The sequence below is a fragment of the Chiloscyllium plagiosum genome, unplaced genomic scaffold, assembly GCF_037043375.1.
Source record: "Chiloscyllium plagiosum isolate Xiang-an unplaced genomic scaffold, Cpla_swu_hap1 HiC_scaffold_11, whole genome shotgun sequence".
NCBI classification, from domain to species: domain Eukaryota; kingdom Metazoa; phylum Chordata; class Chondrichthyes; order Orectolobiformes; family Hemiscylliidae; genus Chiloscyllium; species Chiloscyllium plagiosum.
The window spans coordinates 84,083,144-84,104,432 of NW_028270149.1; the positions used below are offsets into that span (position 1 = coordinate 84,083,144).

Here is a 21,289-nt window from a genome sequence, read left to right on the forward strand (position 1 = left end):
CAATCATAATACACATCCCTTTGTAACAAACAGGGAGTGCTGCACTGAATTAAGTGTCCTATATTTTATATAAGCCATTACATTGAAGCTCCCTGAGCGGGACAATTTTCCCCGGTTTCCTGACCAACATTTGCCCTTAAACCATCATTCCTGAAGAAGGGCTTATGCCCGAAACGTCGATTCTCCTGTTCCCTGGATGCTGCCTGACCTGCTGCGCTTTTCCAGGAACACATTTTCAGCTCTGATCTCCAGCATCTGCAGACCTCACTTTCTCTTCAACCATCATCACCAAGTAGGTTCTCTGATCTGCATCACATCTGTGCACAAATTAGCTGCTCAATTTCCGACGTTTACCATTGCTAAAAGGAGACATGAAGTTGGGATTTGCTTCTGGCATTCATCAGTACTGAAAAGCAAGAATGATTCGGAGATGCCGGTGTTGGACTGGGGTGTACAAAGTTAAAAATCACACAACGCCAGGTTATAGCCCAACAGGTTTAATTGGAAGCACACTAGCTTTCGGAGCGACGCTCCTTCATCAGGTGACTGTCAGGCAAGAAAATGATGTTTAGAAAGGAAACCAAAATTTATCCACCACGAGAAGGCAGTTCTGATTGATTGGACTAAGGTTGGTTGGCAACCAACTTGAATTGTTGTTACTTTCCTAAACTTGGTCTTCGTGTGTTTCAGTCCTGATGAGTTCGGAATGCAAAGCTTTTTCTCATGTCTCACTTTGGCAAGGTTTAAATTCTGCGCCAGCAAGCAATCAGTTCTCACATTACAGAGGGTATCAGCTTATAAGGAGAGGCTAGAAGAAACTCAAGTTTTCTCTGGAGCGGTGGAGGCTGAGGGAAGACTTGATCAATAGATAAGGTTGATGGTCAGAATCTTTTTCACAAGAGATGAAGTGTCTAATATGTTGGGACATGCATTTGAGGTGAGAAGGAGAAAGTTCAATGGAGATGTGGAAGCAATTTGTTTTACACAGTGGGAGGTGTCTGGAAAGTGCTGCCAAGTGGAGGCAGATACTTTAGTGGCATTTAAGGGACTTTTAGGTAACCACATGAATATGCAAAGAATGGAGGGATATGGACCAATGGCAGTCAGGAAAGGATTAGTGTAATTTGGCGCCATGTTTGACACAACATCGTGAACCGAAGGTTCCATTCCTGTGCTGCACTGTTCTCTATTCTATAACTGTGGCTACTGTTCAAGAGTTCTTCACTGTCTGTGAGGCACATAAGATTATGAAATGTGTGGAAAAGTACACATATTTCTCTGCCAATATCATTTGAACAGGAACAGTTGATAGATGATATCTTTGCACACGTATGCAGTATCCTGAAGGCACTGCAGATTCAATAGCTATAATCTTATCTGTCTCTCTGCTGGTCTGGAATAATTGACTCCATGTGCTCTAATGGGGAAAGATAAAAGTCCTGTTCCAATAGGAATGGTTTTGGATGGAGGTTTGCTTGCTGAGCTGGAAGGTTACAAAACTATTCCTATTTTGTTGGCTCAAGATACTGTTGAAAGAATGCATTTGATTGACACTGCTCCCAGGCCACATTCCTGATTTCACCATGACCATGTATTCGATTACCAGGTTGAACCCTTCTTTGTGACCCTCGCGCTGTTTGACGCAAAGAATAACTGCAAGATCTCTGAAGATTTCCACGTGGATTTGAACCCCCCAGCTGTTCGGCAGATGTTGCTGGGAAGCGTTGAGGGTGGAGCTGAAAATGGGGCAACTAATTCAAATTCTCTGACGAAGAATGATGGTTATTTTAAAGGAGTTGCTGAGAGACTTCTTCGCTATCCAAAACAGGTAAAATTACTGAGGCAATGACGAGTCTATATTCAAAGCTGTGATAGGTTTCTCAGTCCGTCAATGTCTTGACATCATTTGTCACTAAAGCGACAGGTGTTCCTATGTGAGTCCATATCCAAAGCTGTGATTGGTCTTTCACTTTCTCAGAAAGGTGGAGTGAAGCTGGGTTGTGACATTGGGGATGCGCAATGAGCTAGTTGCTCTTCATTTCTTGTGCGCTACTCATTAATTCAAAAACTCCCGAGCAAGCAAATCGAGTGCATTTTTTGGTTGTGAAGCTGTGCTTTCTCTGATATTTTAATATTGTATGTGGCAGTGATCATTAATCTCAATAAGAGGAACTGCATCAGGATTTGCATTATTGTCCAGGAATCTAATCTCAACAGTGTTTGAAGTGTGGGTTATGCTGAAGAGAACTCAATAACTCCCCAGAATTTACAGATAATGCTGGTAAAGAATCCTGAAGCACCATTGGTCATAGACAGTTTTGGCACCATTTTATGTCATGATCACCACATGATAATACAGAGCTTGAGCATTTATCTAAAAGGGGAAAAGCTGTTGAGCTATTCCTCTTGCTCCAATCAAGACAGAATTTCAAGACTATCAAATCCCAAAAGAAATGGCTGTTTTTTCTGTGAGAAGTGGGTGCTGATTGGTTGGAACTCTCATTCTCCAACGAGAATGCACTAGGGAATAGTTAAATGCCAAGCTTTTGTTTAAATTCAAACCAGACAAATAGATTGTTGATTGGCTGAGGTATCGCCATGGAAATGACAGCAGGAAGTGGTCCAAGATTCCTAACTCGACTGTACTCTTCAGTTTTGATAGTGTATGCTCTTGGTTTAACAGCTTTGTAAGATTCTGGAGAAAGGGATTTATTGGAGTCATGATGGGCCAAATAGCCTGCCTTTATACTGTGCAGTGCAGTTCTGAAAAATAAATTTGCTCCAGAATTAGACAGTGGTGTGCTCCTATTTCACTCATTGCTTTGGTTCTAATGTTTTGTGTGTCTGTGGTTTTCTTTGTAGGGGATCTTTTCAGTGACCGCCCCTCATCCGGATATCTTTCTGGTTGCACGAGTGGAGAAAGTGCTACAGGGAGGAATTGCCCAGTGCGCTGAACCATATATCAAAAGTTCAGATGCAAACAAGGTACCTGTGAAGGCTACACCTCCCTGATTCCCCAAGATGGGCAAATTTCAATTTAATGTTTCATTCTTAATCAATTTGGCCTTCAGTGAGACCAGCGCATAATTTCGGATGCAAAAAGGAATTGATAATCCATTGAATCAGAAACTATTCTGGAGGGGAGACAGTGAGAAGAAAGGGGGACAACTTTAGAAATGCAAACGGGAGTTGCTTGAAAAACTCAGTACCTGTGGAGAGAGTACCAAGTTAATGTTCTGAGTTCTCTGACCCTTTTCAGTGTGAAGTCATGAAGCAGGATTTCATACAACAGGGGACAGAAATCTGCAAACCTCTCGCCTGAAGGCTGCCACTTGCTTTCACGATTGAGTTTGACCAGTGGTTGTTGGATAAGGGTACCGAGAGGTGTTGAGTTAAGATACATATCTGCTATAATTGGAATGAAAACCAATGCAGACCTCCTATTGTTCATTTTTTTAGCCAAATGTGTGTTTCAGTCTGGAAATGGGATGTGGTTAACGTGGGGATTTTAAAGTACTGTATCACTTATTCACAATCCAAACAGGTTTACAACCTGAGCAAGGATGTGAGTGAACTTTGGTTGTGACTTGGAGGTGTTAAAGGAAATTATTTATATCAGGAATGAAATGTGAAAAGGAAAATGTGAAAAGGAAAAGTTTGTTGGAGTGTTAAGGTTGTGGTTGCATGTCTAGAACAAAGTTTGATAAGGATTGCCTTGATATAAAAAGGAAGACTTTCATGTTTATAGCCCCCCCGTTTTGCCCTCAGGGACATTACAATGTGCTTTACAGCTAGTTAACTGTTTCTAAAGTATATTCACCGTTATACTGTAAGAAACATAGTGTGTCAGGAAAGTCCAGCTGTCCTACTACCTGCATTGCTTGCATGTAGATTGGTGAATGGATGAATTGTTGTGATTAACTGTTTTGTCCATACCTTCAAATCAATCCACAGCCTCATTGCTCTGTGCATCTGTACTCTTGCAATTCTGCTTTATTTAACATCCCCAATAATATTTGCACCATCATTGGTAGTCATGCTTCTGCTGCCTATACATGCTCACTCTCTTGCGCTCTCCCCCTCTCTGTCATAGAATCGTAGAATCCCGACAGTGTGGAAGCAGGCCATTCGGTCCATCAAACCCACATTGACTCTCCTACCCAGGCGCACCTCCTACCCTATCCCTGTAATCCTACTTTTCCCATGGCTAATCCACCAAACCTGCACATCCCTGGACACTTTGGGCAAGTTAGCATGGCCAATCCATCTAACCCCTCGTGCGTGCACTCTCTCTCACTGTTTCTCATGTGCACTCTCTCTTGCACGCGCTGTCTTGTTCACTTTCTCTCACTCCTCTTTCCCCCCCCCCCCAACCCCGTTCCTCCCTACCGTATCTCTTTTACTCCCCCTGCACATCCATCTCGTTCCCCCTTCCATCCTTCCCTAAAGCACATTTGTCAAACCGGATGTGAGTTTGTATGACAATCAGTAGTGGTTACATGGTCACCATGAGGCCAGCTTTTTGTTCAAATTCCACAGCTCTACAATCCAAAACAACCTCATGACTGTGTATTCAAAAAGAATGATTACCCAATGAACACAGCCCGCCAATTTCTCAGCAACAAACCCAAACAAGCAGACAAAACATGTCCAGAAACCCTAGCCACTCTCCCCTACATCAAAGACATCTCGGAAATGACTGCCAGACTACTCAGAGCTCTTGGCATCATGGTAGCCCACAAATCCACCAACACACTAAAACAGCAACTAATGAACTTGAAAGACCCTATACAGAGAACAAGCAAAACAAATTTCATTTACAAAATACCATGCAAGGACTGTAACAAACACTACATTGGACAAACAGATAGAAAACTAGCCACCAGAATACGTAACATCAACTTGCCACAAAACAACATGACCCCCTCTCACTAGTATCCTTACATACAGATAAGGAAGGACACCACTTCGACTGGGACAACACATCCATCCTAGGACAAGCCAAATAGATACACATGAGAATTCCTAGAAGCATGGCATTCCAACCGGAACTCTATCAACAAACACATCGAGTTAGACCCCATCTACCAACCCCTGAGAAAAAGAACAGGAAATGACATCACCACAGGAAATGACATCACCAACCCGAAGAAACCCAAGCATATAAATAGAGAGCAGGAATTATCAACAGTGCTTCGTCCGGAGGCCCATTGAAGATGTTACCTAGTAGGGTGATGAAATGTCTAGAAATGAACCTTCCAGCTCACTGAGCAAACCTACATCCAGAACCTCAACTGAGCTACAAATCTTCTCAAAACTCGCTAACCTCATGGCCAGTCTAACACATTGAAGACATGGATTTTCACTGCCTACTATTAACATTCTGCAAGACTGATGGAGTGAGGTTTCCTGTGAGTCATATCCATTGATATAAGGTTATCTGCTCCTCCTCCTTTCAGTGAGATAGCATGTCACAAGCACAGGAGTCAGAATAAATACAGCTCCCTATTAACATCAACATTTAGGCATTCTTTGGAGAAAAAAAATGATGGTGAATCAATAATATCTTGCTGAATTCCAAACTCTGACCAAGATTCACAACCTTGTAAGAACCTGCCAATTTAAGATTCACCTTGCCCGAAGAAAAATAGACTGATAACCCTCACTATCTTCACTTAGTAGTTTCCTTCATTGTTGTAACCTTAAAAGGAACATTGTGTGATATTGTGTGTTATATAGCCTACTCCTACTAAACTTCATATCTACAAATCACTGGACACTCAGCAGTTCTCTTGGCAATCGCTGTAATGTACTGTATGCTGTAAGGAAGTGTCAATGATACAGATTGACATGATATGCCAATTGTTCAGAATATTGGCAATGCTTCAGTAGTTATCCGAGTTATCTGATTTCCAGCATCTGTAGTTCTTTGAATTTGTTATCTGAGTTCACCTTGTTTCCAATGTTGTTCTGATACCCTTCCTCTCCATCTCCAGGCTGCTCAGAAAGTACTTAAAGCTGCCAAGCAAATCTGCAGCCGGCTGGGCGGATACAAGATGGCCTTTGCCTGGGCTGCAAGGTCAGTGTCTGTGCATTGGATCCAATTGTAGTTGCAGTTAGCTTTCCTGAAATGTCTATGAGCTAAATTGTCAAAGGCTGTGATATATTGCCGCCTTCTTGTGGATTTTTGGGTCAAGGACCTGCACCTTTTCAGCATCATTCCATGTTCCTAGGGCACCTCAGTGGATGCCACATGCAGTGACTGACTTTTGATGTACTGTTTTGTGGGTAATTTGCAGCAGCTGACTTGTGTTGGATGACCACTTATTTGTTTTCCATTGAGTCAGTGAGTGAGAACTCTCCTACCGTCTCAAAATATTGAGTTGCCAACTTTAACACCCACCTGAACAGGTAGTTAGTACCTCAGGTGAACATTTCATCTGAAAGATGGCATCTGCAATACAATACACTGAAGGGGCAGCCTAGATCATGACCTCCAATCAAGAATAGTATTAAAATGTGGCAATCACTAGTTTTAATTAATAGCTTTATTATATAATGTGAACAAAATAACCTGCATTTATATAAAACTTGTCAATCCCTTGGGAAATCCTGAATTATTCAGCAACTAATTAAGTACTTTTGAAGTGTAGGTATTGTTGCAAACATCTGATAATGTTTTAGAATCATGTAAACTGAAGTTGGAATTGGCTGTAAATATGGTGACGGGTTGTGTTTCTTTCCCCCAGACCGGTGTTTAAAGACACTGAAGGCTCATTTGACACAAGCGGAAGGTTCTCACCCTTTTACAAGCAGGACAGCAACAAGCTGTCAAACGAAGATCTTCTGAAATTGCTGACTGATCTGAGAAAGTGAGCGCTGGGTTTTTTTCAAAGTGTGTCTGAATGTGAAATCTTTCATGGGTTTGAAGAGGCATGTTGAGAGAGAATTAATGCCCTGTCGGCCTGAGCCTGCAAGCAGTGAGGGCGGTCAGAGGTGTTGTGAGCCTAGCTCTAACCTGTGCACTTGTCGAACATCAACTTACTAATGTTACAGCATTGGTAATGACAGTATCATCTTTCTGCACTTGGCTAGTGTTTCAGAACTGTTCTCTCTGCTAGTTTACTGCTGTGCTTGCTAAACTGGATGAGGAATGTGAGAGGCTGCATCGTCTGCTATAGGGGGGTTGTGAAATATGATTTTGCACATCCCACGGAGATTGTGGTGTGAAATACTTACACCTGCACTTTGGGGACACGTCTGCTTTTGGGATGACTGAGATGGTGATTTCCTGAGCTGCACGGGACTACACACATTAGTTTAGTCTAGACTTTGTCACACGCAATAAGTACTTGTAAACTGGCAGATGTGGTTATCTCTTGGGAGTTTCACATTTTGGTGATGTCTGACTGATTGTTATACAGTCATATAAGCCTAGAAGCAGACCCTTCGGTCCAACTAGGCCATGCTGACCAGGTTTCCAAACCAAACCAGTCCCACCTGCCTGAACTTGGCCTTAATCCTCCAAACCTTTCCTATTTATGTATGTGTTTCAAATGTCCTTTCGATGTTGCAACTGTACCCACATCCACCACTTCCTCTGGAAGTTCATTCCACACACGAACCACTTTCTGTGGTAAAAAGGTTGCCCCTCATGCCTTTTTTAAATCTTTCTCCTCTCACCTTAAAAATATGCCTCCTAGTTTTGAACTCGTCTACCTGAGGGAAAAGACCCTTGTTGTTCACTTTAACTATGCCCCTCAGGGTTTTATAAACCTCACTCAGTAAAGTCATCCTTCAACCTCCAATGCTCCAGTGGAAAATAGTCCGAGTCTTTTCAGTCTATTTTTTTAATATCTCAAACCCTCCATTCCTGACACCATCCTGGGAAATCTTTTGTGAATCCTCTCTAGTTTGTTGATATCTTTCCTCTAAGATTGACGATTCTGCTGTTCACAGACTGAGTGCAGTAATTGTGTAACTGCAAAATATACCTTATTGATGCCAATACTGAGATTGCAGCAGGCTAACATAGAAGATGTTGCTGTACTACAGGAAACATTTATGTTAATGTTAGGGACCAAGTCTCTTATGCTATTTTCTGAATTTTGCTTTTAATTTAAACCATTCAATGACTGTGGCATGTTATCTTTTGGGGACATCTGTTGACCACCTCATCCACTAATGCTAGATAGGGTCAGGTCATGTTGTGGCTTTTGATGGAACTGTGATTTTTGCGCAGGATGTTGACTTGCAATCTCTGAGAATGGGAGTTTAGTATCTGTGTTTCTGGACAGAGTTCTGACAAGCTATGCACACAGACACACACGTGCACGCGCACGCGCAGATACATGCACATACACACAGATGCGCGCGCACACACACACAGACACATGCACACACACAGACACATGCACACACACATACACACACGCACACACCAGACACATGCGCACACACACATACATGCACAGACACACACAGATACACACAGACACACACACACACAGACACACACACTTCAGTGGAGGTTTATCTCAGACATTGATTGTTTCCTATCGCAAGTATGATTAAGGCAGTGATGCTGTTTATTATTTTGTGCAGCCATGTTAAAAAGTAGTAGTTTTTCCACAGGTTTGTTCAGGCTGTATGCCTAGTTTGCGGTGCAGAGTAACACCAACAGCGTGGGTTCAATTCCCACACTGACTGAGGTTACTATGAAGGATTCTCCTCCTCAAATCTCTCTGTTCACCTGAGGCATGGTGACCCTCAGGTTAAACCACCCCCAGTCATCTCTCCCGAATGAGAGAGCAGCTCTCTGGTCCTGCAAAACGTGGATAATCCAGTGACGCTTAAAGCATGAGAGGAGATCGGTTTTATCTTAATATTTTCTGTTGAGTTGACCTTAAAAGCTCAGAGCTCATGGCAGGCTGATGAGGGTGATGTGCTTCTAAAAGGGCAACAAGGTTCACAGGCGCATCAATATGTGCCCGATACCCCCTGTGTTTGGATGGGCAAAAACTTCTGAAAGAGGTTCTGGAAGAGACTGGAATTGAACCCAGGTCCCTGGTGCTGTGAGGCAGCAGTGCTAACCACTGAGCCACAGTGCCCCCCATGAAAGGAACTCAATTATCACAATATAACCAGGGGGTGGGTGGGTGGGGATGAGGAGGGAGGAACTAAGAGAGTTTCTGAGTTTCTCTTGGATTGAAGCTTGTCTACTTGATATTCCAAGCACTGTAGTCAAATAGCCTGGTCGCTTTTTTTCTGATCCATTCCTTTCAGTTATCTTAAGTCCACAATCATGTATCCTCTCAGTTTTATTTGTCTCAGCAGCAACTGACCTGGAATCACACTCCTGGTGGAGTTTTTTTTTTAAACAATTCCTTTTCATTGCTAAGTCAGGATTTTACTTGAACCGATTAGTTGGCTTGCCACTAATTACTTGTGCCTTAATCTTGGCTGAACCACCCATCTGGCTGTTGACCAAATATCATGCTGAAAATCTAAGTCGATTATGTCTGTTTTTTCATCCACTTTGGTTAACTCTTTAGTGGTTTTTCAGATGAAATGTTTTGTTGCTGATTATTCCTTATTACTGGTATGTTAATTGTGTGTGTTTCCCCTCCTACTTCATACAGTTTCTTGTCATGTTTATTTACCTTAAGGTTGGTCTATTGATACCTGTTGACCATTACAGTATCGGTGGTGATGACATCTGTGGGGTTACTGACAGTGTAATTGCCAGTGGGATTACTGACAGCAGTGCTGCAGTGAGAAAGGGCCATTGAAACCCTTAATTTGCTTCCTTATTGTTTGCAATCTGTGTGCTTTTAAAACAAGAAGAGGCACAAATATTTTACCTGTGTGGACAATTCGCAAACGGCAACCAGCTATTTCTGTCTTAACACAAGTCACAGGCTCACCCGAAACTCTAATGCCGCTCGCTCAATCGCACGTAGAAACATACTCGAAAATAAAGTTGAAGAGCATTGTTTACAGTTACAAGTTACAGGCAGAAGGAGTAGTTCAGAATTCATATGATTGGTGTGTCTGGAAAAAACATATTGCAGGCCTGATGAAAAAGGCAGCACACTTCTGAGGTTCAGTTTATTTTTTTAATTTGTGGGTTCTGGACATCGCTGGCTGGGCCAGCATATGTTGTCCATTTGAGAAAGTGGTGGTGGGTTGCCTTCTTAAATTGTTGCAGTCCATTTGATGTAGGTTGACCCCCAATACCCTAGGGGAGGGTATTCCAGGGTTTTGACCCAGCAACCGTGAAGGAAAGGCGATATACTTCCAAATCAGGATGGCGGATAGCTTGGAGAGGAACTTGCAGAGGGTGGTGTTCCCATGTATCTGCTGCCCTTGCCCTTCCAGATGGTAGCGTTTGTGGGTTTGGAAGGTGCTGTCTAAGGAGGCCGTGTGGTTATAGTATACTGTTTGGGGGAAGGAGGGGTTTCAGTCAAAGCAGTTTCAGGATTCTCTCAAAAAGATGGTCTTTCTGTAGGTCGCACATCTAATTATTTGGACTCTCATGACTAGGAGATCAGTTTGCTGTATTGCTGGATTCGAAACAGAACTGGCTTGGAGATCTGATGTTGTAGCCGTCTCCAGCTCTGAAGGCACAGGCGTTGCTGTCCTTTCTGATTAGATTGGATTACTTACAGTGTGGAAACAGGCCCTTCAGCCCAATGAGTCCACACTGACCCTCCGAAGAGCAACCCACCCAGATCCATTCCCCTACATCTAACACTATGGGTAATTTAGTATGGTCAATTCACCTGACCTGCACATTTTTGGACTGTGGGAGGAAACCGGAGCACCCGGAGGAAACTCACACAGACACGGGGAGGAAACCCACACAGACACGGGGAGAATGTGCAAACCACACAGACAGTTGCCTGCGGCGGGAATTGAACCCTGGTCTCTGGCGCTGTGAGGCAGCAGTGCTAACCACTGTGCCACCGTGCCACCCAGTCTTGTTCTGCTCCGGTCTTGTCTTACTGCAGAGAGAGCTTAAAAGAGAACAAAGGAAGACTTAACAGGGCTGCCTTGCCTTGCCTTTTCCAAATATGTTGCTGGATTTAGGTTGATTATCTCTAACCTATGTTATTGGTGAAGACACTTGCCTGGCAGGGAAACTGGGTTTGAGACAATCATAACCCTTATTTCAGAAAGACCTATTCAAATCATAAAATGTTTTCTGGATGGGCTCAGGATATGAGTAGTGGCACCACTTAGTCTGAAATGTGCCCTTTTGCCCTATGACACTGTATGGCAGTTGTGAATCCATAGACTGAGTTAGTTCCGGAAGATTCGTCACTGTCTGCAGTTCACTTTTTAAAAAAAAAACCATGAATATGAATGACATGCCAATATAACAGTGACATTATTGACACTGACACTGACACTGGAAGTGATGCTGCCACTGATATTGACCTTGACCTCAATGTCAATAGTAATACAGGGAGAAAAAGATGTCTTATTTGACTATTAGTGATCCTTGGCTACATTACCAGTGGCTATGTTAATGTATTACGGAACACTCTTAGCATTGACGTCGGTGTGTTTGTCAGCCCTGTTCACTGTTTTATATGTAATTACCACTCAGTAAAGGCCTCTTGTCTTGCACAGATCCTGTAATGTTCAGCACCGGCTGAGTAGGTGACCACATTTGCAATTTCCCAGTCTGTATCTCCCCAACAACATGAAAGAGCAAAATGGTAGCTGCTGGGCAATTTAGGTACAGATTAAGAGCACATTTTAAAAAGTTCCTTCATTAATTTAGTCACCTTATTCAAATTCTACACTTCTCCTGGTGTGTTTCAAAGCTTATTGTGATAACTGATGACTTCTCTGTTTGCCTTTGAAATCTATTTCCAGGATTCTATATCTCCCACTGTGTGAGAGGACTGAAACTGGATGCTGTTAGCATTTAACTTTACAATGTGACATTAGGCATTCTGAGACACCCACGCACTGACCTCAAGGTCCCTCTACTGCTCACCAGAGTTCAGTTAGGAGCTCTCAATCTAATATTGGCCTGACTCATTCTCAGACTGGCATCAGAATTATCAACTTTGAACAGGGTCATTCCTGCTTTTGTAATCTTTCTGACATCCCACATTCTCCTTTATTTAAGAGAGTGACTATCAGTTCTTCATAACTTTACACGTTTCAGCTGGACAAGGTTTATGACCCCAAGGCATGTGGGCTTAATTGATTGGGATGTTGGAGGTCAGTTATACAATATGACTGCCTTTAGAGTGAAATTGTATTTAATGCAATTAAACATTTGCTTTTATTGATAATGTTGCCGTTTGATGGAATGCTCTATTATTTGGCAGAAGATACAGAAACATATTGGTTTAGCAACCCAAACACAAGTCACAGGAGAAGGTCCGATATTAAGTTCAGTAAGAGAAGGTCAAATTGCATTTCTTCAGCATGGTTCATGACCTGAACGCATTCAAATTGTTTTACGGGCAATAAAGTGTGGTTGAAGTGTAATGACTGTTGTAATGCAGAAATCACAGCTGTTAATTTATACAGAGCAAACTCCCACATGCTGTATTGAGATAATCATAAAATCCCTAGTGTGAAAACAGGCCATTAGGCCCAACAAATCCACACTGACCCTCCGAAAAGTATCCGAACCAGACCCATTCCCCTACTACTTTACATTTACTCCAAACTAATGCACCTAACCTACACATCACTCAACACTATGGTCAATTTAGCATAGTCAATCCACCCCACCTGCACATCTTTTGGATTGTGGGAGGAAACCGGAGCAACCAGAGGAAACCCACGCCGACATGGGGAGAATGTGCAAACTCCACACAAGCAGTTGCCTGAAGCTGGAATCAAACCCAGGTCCCTGATGCTGTGAGGCAGCAGTGCTAACCACTAAGTCACCATGCTGTCGTGATCAGATGTTCTCTGTTTAGTGATGGTAGTGAGAGAGATCCAAATGATAAATCTGTTTGGCTGCCAGACCTCTCAATAATTGTGCAACATATTGGTTTGTGGTTTGAAAATGCATTGGGTTCACTGATTCTGCCCTGCCTACCCACTCTGAACAGCAAATGTTTCTGCTTCCACACCATTGCAGAACCTAGTGCCTTTTGAAATGGGTCTTGCAAGCCTTTAAGTGGTAAATAATTTCTTTCAATTTGGGTTACTACTGGATCATGTACAGACTTTGTTATATCAATTTACATTTCACTCTGTATTGACGTAGGGCAGAGAAGATGTCGAAACTTCAGGTGATTCCAGGAAATTTTGACGTCACTATCGAGTGTGTTCCTCCTGATGTTTCTAGTGAGTAGAGCCCACATCGGTTTCATGTTGTAACGTGGCAACCTTTCAAAGCAACTTGACCGTAAAAGTCCAACTCTCTCGGCCTGTTTAGATTGTGTGACGTCATCCTACGTGCCTGTGAAACCGTTCGAGGAGAGTGGCTGCAGCTATGTGACCTTTGAAGTGGAAGAATTTGTTCCCAATATCGCAAAATATATGTACCCCTTCACCGGCTTCAAGAACCACCTGTACGTCTATCCCATTCAGCTCAAGTATGACAACCAGAAGACTTTTGCAAAGGTATTTTGGTTCGAATAATTGTTGGTTGAATTTCTTGTAGGAAGAGATCAGAATCTTCTCACACCAATATCTGTGTATTTGGCTGACTGTTTTATATCAGCATTCCCCTCTCTCTTTGTGTCAAGGCAAGAAACATTGCAGTCTTTGTGGAGATCAGGGACTCTGATGGAGATAAATCGCGGCCACTGAAGGTGAGTGAGTTGTTTGTCTTGGGTGACTTTGTGGAGTTGGCACATTTTTCCCCGTGTCTGTGTGGGTTTCCTCTGGGTGCTCCAGTTTTCTCCCACAATCTAAAGATGTGCAGGTTAGGTGGGTTACCACTGCTAATTTGCCCGTAGTATCCAGACTTGTGCAGGCTATGTGGGCTAGCAATGGAAAATGCAGCGTTGCAGGGAAAAGGTAGAGGACATGTGTCTGATTGGGCTGCTGTTTGGAGGGTCAGTATTGACTCCATGTGCTGAATGGCCTCTATGTACATCGACTCTGATCTGCAGTATAGGAACACAGGAACAAGAATGGGCCAATCAGCCATTCAGGTTGCCTTATTACTTAATATGAATGTTGGCTGATTGAACACTTCAATGCCTTTACCTGCCCTATCCCCATGATCCTTTATGGCATCAGTAATTAGAAATCCACCAATCTGTACCGTCAACCTACTCAAATACTGAATCTCTCTGTGCTCAAGAATTCCAAAGGTTTTCAATCCTCTGAGTTTAACAAAAAATTTTCACCTTTAACTGATGTGGTACCCCGTTTAACCTATGCCCACTGGTTCAAGACCCCCCAACAAGGAAATTATCTCACCCTATCAATCGTTTTATGTATTTTGCAAGTTTTGGTGAGATCTTATTCTTCAAACCTTGTGCGAATATCAGCCCAGTTTGCCCAATCTCTCTTCATTGAACAGTCCCAGCTTCCCAGGAACAAGCCTGGTCAACCTTTGTTGCACTCTCTCTATGACAGTAATATCTCTGCTGAGATAAAGAGACAAAAACAGCACTCAGTACTCAGGTCTAACCGAGTTCCAAACAGTTGAAACAAGACTTCACTACTGTGTATATCTATGTATGGGGTGAGTGTCTGACAGTATAGAGGGATATGAAATGCTGAGGTTGTGAGTATGGAAAAGGGTTGGAGACCGAGCAGAAATATGACACTGAGATAAAGGAACAACTGTGATTACATGGAGTGGCAGTGTAGGCTTGATGAGCTGACGAGCTTTCTCCTGTTCCTGTTTTCAATGAAGGGGGAAGATTGCAGGAATTGTAGTGGAGGCAAATGAAATTTAGGAGTGGGATCCCCAAAACTGCAATTCCGTGACCGCCACCCCAAGCAGTAGGGTACGGCTTTCCTTGTTAGAACTTGTTGATTTATGATGACTGAGTATTCTCAAGGGATAGAGGTGTGGAATCTGATCAGCGCATACCTGCTCGATGTGCTTTCACATTCTGAATTGGCAATGCGGTTTGGAACACATATAGGTCAAATGCAGTAATTATTTTTCATAGGTTTTAACCTTACTTTTGACTAAATATTTGTAAACCTGGTTCCTTTTGCAAAGTGTTAAAGTTTGGTTGTATGTCTGTTTTATAATGTAAATGGCTGTAAATGTATTATCTTCAGCATCTATTTGGCTGATGTGACAACAGAATTCTTAATTCACAGAGTGACCTATTGGGGCAACTTTAACATAAAACATTTCAAGCTGTCTTACAAAAAAATGAAATTGACACCAAATCAAAGAAGGAAACACTAGGTAAAGGGATCCAAAGGTTTGCAAATTGGTAAATTTCAAGGACTTCTTAGCGGAGGAGACAGACAGAGGCAGAGAGATCTGAGGAGGGACTTTGCTACATGGCCATGTTGGATTGATTGAATCCAGAGACTGGTAAGGAGGCCAGAACTGAACGAATGTGATGGTTGTGGGCTAACGGGGAGCCAGAGAGGAAGGGGGCGAGCCTTCGGTGGGATTTCAAATCAAGGATGAAGACTCTAAAAGGGAGTAGACAACCAGGAGGCTGGAGGAACAAAGCAGGCCAGGCAGCATCAGGAGGTGGAGAAGTCGACTTTTCAGGTGAAACCCTTCTTCTGGGTGACACACGCAACATCGACTTCTGCACCTCCTGATGCTGCCTGGCTTACTGTGTTCCTCCAACCTCCTGCCTGTTGACTTTGGATTCCAGCATCTGGAGCTTTTTTTGTCTCTAAAATGGAGGCATTGTTGGACTGGGAGCCAGTGTGGATCAGTGAGCACTGGGAATATCCTGGAAGACGGTTATAAACCTCCACCTTAAGGGAAAATGACTTTAAGTTTCAACTGAATGTCACTTAAATTGCAAGAGACATTTTTTGTTCACAAAGATCCGGAACTGAAAAGTTCTTATTGAATACAGGCGAGGAGCATCTTACAATGAAAATAGTGGGACAGCAACAGATTGGAAGTTAGAAGCAGTACCATGGGCAAGGCAGAGACAGTGGTGAGATATGGATAGTATTGGAGAGGCCTTGTGATGTGGATCCAGTGACTCTTGTGTTACATCTCAGCTGCTTGTCATTTTGATTTTGTTAATCGCTTCAGATTTTGCACCATCAAATGATGTCAATCTTGTCATTTTTCATTTGTGCAATGTGATCGTCATTGGCAACACTGTCACTCATTTCCCATCCCTAATTGCCCTAAGGTGGTTCTGAGCCATACAAATTAAGAGCAGGATTAGGTCATTCAGCCCCTTGAGCCTGTTCCACCAGTCAATAGGTTCACGGCTGTTCTGATTGTACCTCAAAACCGCATTCCTGCCACTCCTGCCAACCTTTAAGGACTCTGCTTCCTCCTCCTCTTCAGGAAGAGAGTTTTAAAGACTGTCAATCTTCTGAGAAAAAAAATGAAATCGCCTCATCTCTGTTTTAGGTAGGTGATCCCAAATTATTAAACAGTGATCCCAGTTCTAGGTTCTCTGTTTAGTGGAAACATCCTTTCCATAACACCTGCTTGGTTCTTGGTCAGTACAGGGCACTTAAGTCGGCAGACCATTCCTAAAATTGGATAAATATTGGCTCTGTCGTGAATGGGGAGACTCCCATTGCTTTCATTAAATGTCCCCCCAATCCATACAACACAGTGGAGCTTGATCCTGGATTAGAAAGGATGGGTATAGTGAGCGTATTTTACCTCATGGGCAAATGTAGAATGAAGGGGCTCAATTCTAAAATTGGAATGAAATTAGGAACCATTCTCTTGTACAATTGAAATAAGTTGAGGGAGGGTGTTGCTAGATCAGCATTAGGGGGCCTGCGATTTCTATCCCTGACCCCAATCCTACTTTGACAACACTACAGTTCGATCACTTGTATAATACCATTGGTGTGCAAAACAGGTTCCAGATCTCCTTATGCAACCGTGCATGTGCCACACATCTTATTGTGAGAGTTTAATGTTGTAATATGTATTGAAGAAGCTCGAGCTGAAACTTGGAAGGATAACCTTTTAACAATTGCCCTTAGTGTATCTACGGAAAGCCGGGGGACCACGTGTTCACAACCAAAGCTTGTGCGACTGTTTTGCACCATCAGCAGTGCCCTGAGTTCTACACTGAGGTAAGTCTGCTCCTGGTTTATTTGCTGTGTAGAAAATTAGTCTACAAGCTTCTCCACAACTCTAACGCTGAGTGTCCTGTCGCTTGGTGTTTCGATTTTCTTATAGATTAAAATCGAGCTGCCTGTGCATCTCCATGAGAAGCATCACCTCTTGTTCACATTTTACCACATCAGTTGTGACATAAATACCAAAGGCACGACCAAGAAGCGTGAAAATATTGAGTCACAGGGTAAGTGTGCAGTCAACCATACGACTTCAAGTAATTCTGAAATTGTGTCAAAATTCCTCTTGACGTCACTTTGAACATAATTACATGCTAACCTCGTTGCTTTACATATTATGGACCAGTGGGTTCATGAGGAAGAGGTTGAGAGCTCTAGTTGTGATGATAGATTTCAGGAAATCTGCAGACTTGGATTGATTTATTTGGCAATGATCTGAGGTACCGTTGTGTTGTTTGAAAACCCAACTGGCTCCTTCCTGCCCTTCAGGGATGGGTAGCCTTACCTGATTGAGCTCGTAAAAACCTAAAGAACTGCTGATGCTGGAAATCACAAACCAAAAAAAAAATCAGAAATTGCTGGAAAAAAACTCAGCAGGTCCAGCAGCATCTGTGGAGAGAAAGCACAGATAGCGTTTCATGGTCCAGTGAATTCTGAAGATGGGTCACTGAACCCTCAACGTTAGCTCGGTTTCTCTCTCCACGGAAGGTGCCAGACCTGCTGAATTTCTCCAGTAATTGGAGAAGGAAGATCCAAGAAAAATGCAGGTGATGAGACGAGGTGATTTTGGCTGGCACGGTGGCTCAGTGGTTAGCACTGCTACATCACAGCACCAGGGACCTGAGTTGAATTCCACCCTCAGGTGACTGTCTGTGTGGAGTTTGCACATTCTCCCCTGTGTCTACCTGGGTTTCTTCCCTGTGCTCCGGTTTCCTCCTATAGTCCAAAGATGTAGGGTAAAGGTAGCTGGGTGACGATGAGGAGAGGCAAAGGGAATAGGCAGACAGCACAGGGACCCTCTGTGGCTGTCCCCCTCAACAATAAGTATACCATTTTGCATAATGTTGGCGGGGGGTGACCTACCAGCGGCCAGGTCTCTGGCACTGAGCCTGGCTCTGTGGCTCAGAAGGAAATGGGGGAGAATAGGAGAGCGATAGTGATAAGAGATTCAATGGTTAGAGGAGCAGACAGGAGATTTTGTTATTGCGAGTTTCACGGATGGTATGGTGCCTCCCGGTTGCCAGGGTCAGGAATGTCTCGGATTGAGTCTACAGGATTCTTAAGGGGAGGAAGAGCAGCCAGAAGTCATAGTACACATCGGTATCAATGACATAGCTAGGGAAAGGGATGAGGACATGAAGAGTTAATATAGGGATTTAGGTTGGAAGCTGAAAGGCAGGACGAGAAGAGTAGTGATCTCAGGATTGCTACGGTGCCATGGGCTAGTGAGGCTAGGACCAGAGAGTGAGTGCAGATGAACAACATGGCTGCAGGCCTGGTGTAGGAGGGAGTGCTTCAGGTATGTGGATCATTGGGATATCAAAAGGTGGCCCCGGTACAGGGAGAACAGGTTGCCACTGAACTGGAGGGGCACCAATATCATGGGTGGAAGGTTTGCTAGAGCTCTTCGGGAGGGTTGCAACTAGTTTGGCAGGTGGATGAGAAAGGGAGCTACGTGTCTGAGGATGGAATAGTTAGTGAACAGCCAGATACAGCATGCAGAGAGTCTGTCAGGAAGGATAGGCACTTGATAGGGCAAAGGGGCAATCAGTGTGATTGTTTGAAGTGTGTCTATTTTAATGGAAGATGTATCAGAACTAAGAGTGATGAACTCAGAGCATGGATCAGTACTTGGGACTATGATGTTGTGGCCATTACAGAGACTTGGATATCACAGAAGCAGGAATGCTTGTCGGATGTTCCAGGGTTTAGATGTTTCTAAAGGAATGGGGAGGGGGGTGGACATAAAAGAGGTGGGGGAGTGGCGTTGCTAATCAGGGAGAGTACCGCAGAAAGCGAGGTTGTCGAGGAGGGCTTATCGATAGAGTCAGTATAGGTGGAAGGGAGAAAGAGGAAAGCAGCAGCCACTTTATTGGGAGTTTTCTACAGATCACCTAAAAGCAACAGAGACACAAAGGAGCAGATTGGAAGTCAGAGTTTTGGAAAGGTGCAGAAGTAACAGGGTAGTTGTCATGGGTGACTTCAACTTCCCTAATATTGATTGGATCCTCCATAATGCAAATAGTTTGGATGGAGCAGTTTTTGTCAGGTGTGTCCAGGAAGGATTCCTGACTCAATATGTAGATAGGCTGACTAGAGGGGAGGCCATATTGGATTTGGTGCTTGGCAACGAACCAGGCCAGGTGTCAGATCTCTTGGTTGGGAAAGTATTTCAATGATAGTGATCGCAATTTTTACTATAGTCAGGAGAAGAATTGGAGCAGACGGTATGAAAATTATTTAAATGGGGGAGGGGGAATTACAATGCTATGAGGCAGGAACTGGGACCCCTAAACTGGAACAGATGTTCTCAGGAAAATGCAAGACAGAAATATGGGGTTTGTTTAAGAAGCACTTGCTGATAGTGCTGGACAGGTTTGTCCCACTGAAGCAAGGAAGAGATGGTAGTGTTAAGGAACCTTGGTTGAGAAGGGATGTAGAACATCTTGTCAAGAGGAAGAAAAAAGTTTACTTAAGGTTGAGGGGGCAAGGATCAGACAGGGCATCCTCACTCTCCTCTGGAGTAGTACCAGATGACTGGAGGGTGGCAAATGTTATTCCCTTGTTCAAGAATGGGAATGAGGATAACCCTGGGAATTATAGACCAGTCAGTCTTATATCGGTGGTGGGCATATTGTTGGAGAGGTTTCTGACAGACAGGATTTATGATTACTTGGAAGACCATAGTTTGGTTAGAGATAGTCAGCATGGCTCTGTGAGGAGCAGGTCATTGCCTCACAAGCCTTATCGAATTCTTTGAGATAGAACACATTGATGAAGGTAGAGCAGTGGATTTGGTGTAAATGGCTTTAAGGCATTTGGTAAGGTTCCCCATGGTAGGTTCATTCAGAAAGTATGGAAGCATGGGATACAAGGAAATTTGGCTGTCTGGATTCAGAATTGGCCCACCCATGGAAGACATAGATGGAAGGTATTTAGCCCGGAACTCAGTGACTAATGGTGTTCTGCATGCAGAACTGCTTTTTGTGAACTTTATGAATGACTTGAATGAGGAAATGGAAGGGTGAGTTGGTAAGTTTGCTGATGACACAAAGGTTGTTGGAGTTGTGGATAGTGTGGAGGGCTGTTGTAGTTGCAACAGGACAGTGACAGGAGGCAGAGCTAAGCAGCAGATGGAGTTCAATCTGGAAAAGTGTGAAGTGTCTCATTTTGGAAGGTCGAATTTGAATGTAGAATACAGGGTTAAATGGAGGATTCTTGGCAGTGTGGAGGAACAGAGGGATCTTTAGGTCCATGTCCATAGATCCCTCAAAGTTGCCAACCAAGTTGATAGGGTTGTTAAGAATGCATATGATGCGTTGGCTTTCATTAGCAGGGGGATTGATTTTAAGAGCCATGAGTTAATGCTGCAGCTCTATAGATACCTGGTCAGACTACACTTCGAATATTGTGTTCAGGATTAGGTTCACTTGCTGAGTTGGAAGGTTCGATTTAAGACAGTTTGTCACCATACTAGGTAACATCATCAGTGAGCCTCCGGATGAAGCACTGGTGGTATGGTCTGCTTTCTATTTATGTGTTGGGTTTCCTTAGGTCAGTGATGTCATTTCATGTGGTGACATCATTTCCTGTTCTTTCTCTCAGGAGGAGGTGAATGGGATCCAAGTCAATGTGTTCGTTGATAAAGCTACGGTTGGAATGCCATGCTTCTCGGAATTCTCGTGCATGTCTCTGTTTGGCTTGTCCTAGGATGGATGTGTTGTCCCAGTCAAAGTGGTGTCCTTCCTCACCACAAGAAATGACATCACCACTGGAAATGACATCACCAGCCCAAGGAAACCTAAGCACATAAATAGAAAGCAGTCCATGCCACCAGTGCTTCATCCGGAGGCTCACTGCTGAC

The 21,289-nt window shown here is 43.4% G+C and overlaps 1 protein-coding gene across 4 annotated transcripts in view; it reads left to right on the plus strand.

Moving 5' to 3' along the window:
* Positions 1-21,289, plus strand: part of LOC122557068 (dedicator of cytokinesis protein 11) — a 291,784-nt gene that overhangs the window by 105,495 nt on the left and 165,000 nt on the right. For all 4 annotated transcript variants that reach the window (XM_087992257.1, XM_043704343.2, XM_087992256.1 and 1 more), the window contains exons 12-20: positions 1,607-1,828; positions 2,863-2,985; positions 5,997-6,079; positions 6,750-6,872; positions 13,247-13,326; positions 13,418-13,605; positions 13,731-13,796; positions 17,110-17,202; positions 17,309-17,432. In XM_087992257.1, coding sequence (XP_087848383.1) covers positions 1,607-1,828; positions 2,863-2,985; positions 5,997-6,079; positions 6,750-6,872; positions 13,247-13,326; positions 13,418-13,605; positions 13,731-13,796; positions 17,110-17,202; positions 17,309-17,432 — 1,102 coding nt within the window. The remainder of the gene's footprint in view (positions 1-1,606; positions 1,829-2,862; positions 2,986-5,996; positions 6,080-6,749; positions 6,873-13,246; positions 13,327-13,417; positions 13,606-13,730; positions 13,797-17,109; positions 17,203-17,308; positions 17,433-21,289) is intronic.